Source organism: Cebus imitator, unplaced genomic scaffold (genome assembly GCF_001604975.1).
Source record: "Cebus imitator isolate Cc_AM_T3 unplaced genomic scaffold, Cebus_imitator-1.0 Scaffold660, whole genome shotgun sequence".
NCBI classification, from domain to species: domain Eukaryota; kingdom Metazoa; phylum Chordata; class Mammalia; order Primates; family Cebidae; genus Cebus; species Cebus imitator.
In genome coordinates this window covers 693,539-697,715 of record NW_016107975.1, presented here as the reverse complement: position 1 = coordinate 697,715, position 4,177 = coordinate 693,539, and the positions used below count along the sequence as shown (strand labels likewise).

Below are 4,177 nucleotides of genomic sequence, written 5' to 3'. Positions count from 1 at the left end.
CTCTTTCTTACTGTAGAATTTATTCTTAAAAGCAGTCATACAAAACCCCTTTGCCACACCTGCAAAGATCTTAACTTGGCGCCATCTGAAAAGTGCAAGAGAGCATATTTCCAAATGAATTGACAGCATATTTGCACCTGCTTTCTTTTTAAAAATTAACTTGGAGTCATGTGACTTTGGAAAGCATCTATTGAGCAAGGGAACAAGAGAAGGAGGAAGAGAGATGCCAGGCTCTTTTAAACAACCATCTCTCATGTGAGCTAACAGAGAGAGAACTCACTCATTGCCATGGGAAGGGCACCAAGCCATTCATAAGGGATCATAAGGGACCCAAGCACCTCCCACCAGGCCCCATCTTCTACACTAGGGATCACATTTCAACATGAGATTTGGAGAGGACAAATATCAAACCATATCACACGGAGACAAAATAACGTAGAAAAATAAAAACAGATAAATAGGTGAATGAAATGTGTTATATACCCAGCAGTAAAATTTACCAGGAATTGAAGTCATGGGGTGAGGAGAAAATGTGGAAACAACAATAAAAATAAACCCAGAATACTCGGGACAGGATAAACAGAAAAATCATAGCAAGGTATAGTTTTATGGAAAACGAAGATGAAAATTCAATTTTAACATTAACCACAAGAAAAGACAAACAAAAATAATTTAGAAATCTAACTTCTTTTTTTTTTTTAGATGGCGTCTTGCTCTGTCACCCAGACTGGAGTGCACCAGCATGATCTCAGCTCACTGAAACCTCCATTTCCCAGCTGGGATTACAAGCACTCACCCACCACACCCAGCTAATTTTTATTTTTTGTATGTTTAGCAGAGACCAGGTTTTACCATATTGGCAAGGCTGGTCTCAAACTCCTGACCTCAGGTGATGCGCCCACCTTGGCCTCCCAGAGTGCTGAGATTATAGGTGTGAGCCACTGTGCCTGGCCAGTAACCTAACTTCTTAACAGAATCAATGGAAGGACAGAATTTAATGGTCGCTGCTTATGAGGAGGCTGGAGGAGGTGATGTCTGATTTGCATAGGGCTCAGGGGATTGGTTTGACCAGGTATGGCACTCATGTAGCCCGTGAAGAACCTGGCCCTCCCACCCTGGCCTTTTAATATGCAAAAATACAGGACGCCATGATGTTCTACACCAGTGGGATATGTGGGGGCGGCCATGTTGCCAGGCATATGTGAGGGCGAGTGCAAGAGAATAGGGCAGGAATTAGCATGTTTGGGTGGGTCCAGTTTCTAATGGCCTGTATTTGCATATCAAAGCTTCCCTGCAAGTTTCTGGAGCTGCTTTAAAACTTCCCAAGGACCCCTTTTACTCTCTATCTGCTGAGAATAATTTCTTCTTAACTCCTATAACAGTATGTAGAAGTAAAAATAAAAATGTAGACACAAATCTCTAAGTGTAATGTTTTATTCGGGAAGAAAGAATTGCAGTTCAGGGTATACACGTGGTCTTTGGTATATCCAAAGAACAAAGGGAAGGTTAGGGGTTTTATACATTGCTTTTTGAGAAAGTTCAATGACACTTGTAAGGATTTGGGAAGCTGGAAAACTCCAACTGTTGAGTGACAACATGAGCAAACATTAGTCCTGGAGTCGCAGTAAGTTATTTCAGAAGCTATAGATAAAATTGGTTTCTGGTTACAATAGGCAGTTTCCGCAGTCAGGCTTGTAGATAATTACATTTTTGGAGCAATGCTTTATACCCCGAATGCTTTTCCCGCTGGCTTCTCCACTCTGTTTTATTTAGGTATGAAAAGAATTACCCAATTCTTATAATTAACTTTCACACCTAAATTACCTCCCCAAAGCACCCTCCTAATACCATACCGTTGGGAGATAGAATTTCAAATATGAATTTCAGAGGAATAGAAACATTCTCTCCATGACATTCTGACCCTGGCAAAGTTTATGTTCTTTTTGCTTGCATTTATTCCATCCTAATAACCCCAAGTCTTAACTTTTTGCAGAATCGATTGTAAAGTCTAAAGTCCAGAGTCTTGAGGGACTTCTCTTCCCAAGTCCACAAGGGGTGTGGTTTCAAACGCAGGGGATTTCCTTTGAGCGCCTCCTCCAGGAACCAGAGGGGTTTCAAATGTAAAGTTATTTGTCTGGCTTTCCCCATGGGGGCCAGGTAGGGAAAGCCAGGTGGGGCTCTTTGTGTGGCTCTTTTGTCCCAAAAGCCCGCTGAAAGCTCTGGGAGGAGGAGGCTCTGTAACTCAAGCAAGTAGCCAATCTGGTGTCAGAATCAAAGATCAATCACTCCAGAGGAAATTTGAAAGAAGTCCTCTCATTAGACAAGAACATGAATGGGGAGGGAATAACTCAAGGGTTAAAACTCCAGCTCCTCCTACCTATACGGATTTCCCACTCTGTTCTCCCCTCCCACAACAGTGTGGGAGCTATCTCTCTCTCTCTCTCTCTCTCTCTCTGTCTAATAAATCACTCTTCCGCAAAACTCTTTGAGTCCACAATATTTATTTGAACAGTAAGCTCACCGGGGACCCTTTCCCCATTCTTCCAGGTTAGCGAGGCCAAGAATCTCCAATTTCTGGGAGCTGGATATGCTCTCCCAGTTACAGTCTTATCTAAATATCATCAAACAAGATACACATGAGACTCAAGATGCTATTTATTCGGAGGCAAAATTCCTCCCTAACTGTGAGCCTGTGAAACCAAAGAAGTTCTGTGCTTCCAAAATACAATAGTAGGACAAGCATAGGATAGACAATACTATTCCAAAAAGAAGAAATAGAGAAAGAGAAACAGTAATAGGACTCAAGCAAGTCCAAATCCTAGCAAAGGAAACTTCCTAAGATCCTAAGGCTGGAGAATAAAGCCTTAACATAATCATGGCCCACTGGGGCAGCAGTCTCACCTTCCTGACCCAGGGTTAGGAAGGGACCCATTAAAAGTGGCAGGGACAGGGTCAGGAAGGGACCCATTAAAAGTGGCAGCATGACCCCCACAGGCAGGCAAGGCATTGCCCATGCTGCGTCTCTGTGCGGTGGCCCTACCCGTAAGGCAATTTCCTGTGGAGGTGGAGTTGCTCTCTCAGGAATCTGCTGGGTTTCTCTTCCTTCACTAATCCCCTGGGTGTTGGTCCTACCTTTAGAAATTAAAATAGCACTCCTCCCCCAGCTCATCCACTCTGGGCTTATGGTGGGAGAAGCAGCCTGGAGGAATTGCCTTGGGGATCTTTACTCTTTTGTCTTGGAGAATCATGCACGTTTGCATTGGAATTGGTCTATGGTCTGATCCGGTGGAATCTAAGAAGTCTGACAGTCTTTTGTCATTTTGTCCTGTTTTCTTAGTTTCCTTTAGTCTCAGTTGGCAGTGTTTCCACCGGTATAATCCCTTCATTGTTCCTGGCTTTTACTGAGATGATTGATCATCCCTACACAGTCTTCTGCATGCAGATGTAGGTATTTGGACTTGAACAGTTTTCTGTGTAGCCTTTAAAGCTTGAGGCATAGACTGCACAGTCTCCCTTCTGCATTTCAATTATTGTTAGTCTAGAGAATAGACAATTATATGTTACATTAATGATTTTATTAATGCAGGAAAATAAAAATGAATAATACCTACTGAACTTCAAATATAGGAATTTAATACCATTTTAGGAGATTTTAGGACCACACCTGGTCCTAATTCATGGACAAAATATAGCCAACTCAGATAATAAAAGTAAAAATTCCTTTCTATTGTAAATAATGTGCCACCATTTTTATGCCACTAGTTTATACATTGGAAACTAATCACTTCTGAAGTCTAAAATCTCTTCATGTGTATACCCAAGTTAAATGAAAACTTTAAAATGTTTATTTTAAAACAAATTTTATGTTAGAAATAAATTCATAATTCAACTTAGAATTTGATACTGTGTTTTGTGGAAAAATAAAACATTTTCTTCAGATATATGCAATTTTACTTGGTAAGGAAATGAAAGCAAAATTTAAAATCTTCTAATACATATATACACACATTCACAAGTGTGTATAAGTATGTGTGTGTTTCTGTGCATGTGTTAGGCATTCCATGTAGAGATTTCTACATCTACATATGTGTTTTACTCTAGCATCTTTAATCTTTTGGAGTTATATGATTAATATAACTTGTTTAATTAATATAATGTGTTTTCTTTCTTTTTTTTT

General features: G+C 40.5%; 1 protein-coding gene across 2 annotated transcripts in view; it reads right to left on the bottom strand.

Moving 5' to 3' along the window:
- Positions 1 to 1,418: 1,418 nt before the first annotated feature.
- LOC108295839 (NKG2-D type II integral membrane protein) overlaps positions 1,419 to 4,177 on the bottom strand; it is an 18,476-nt gene continuing 15,717 nt past the window's right edge. For both annotated transcript variants that reach the window (XM_017518176.2, XM_037734775.1), the window contains one exon: positions 1,419 to 3,538. In XM_017518176.2, the coding sequence (XP_017373665.1) occupies positions 3,421 to 3,538 (118 nt within the window). In that variant the 3' untranslated portion in view covers positions 1,419 to 3,420. The remainder of the gene's footprint in view (positions 3,539 to 4,177) is intronic.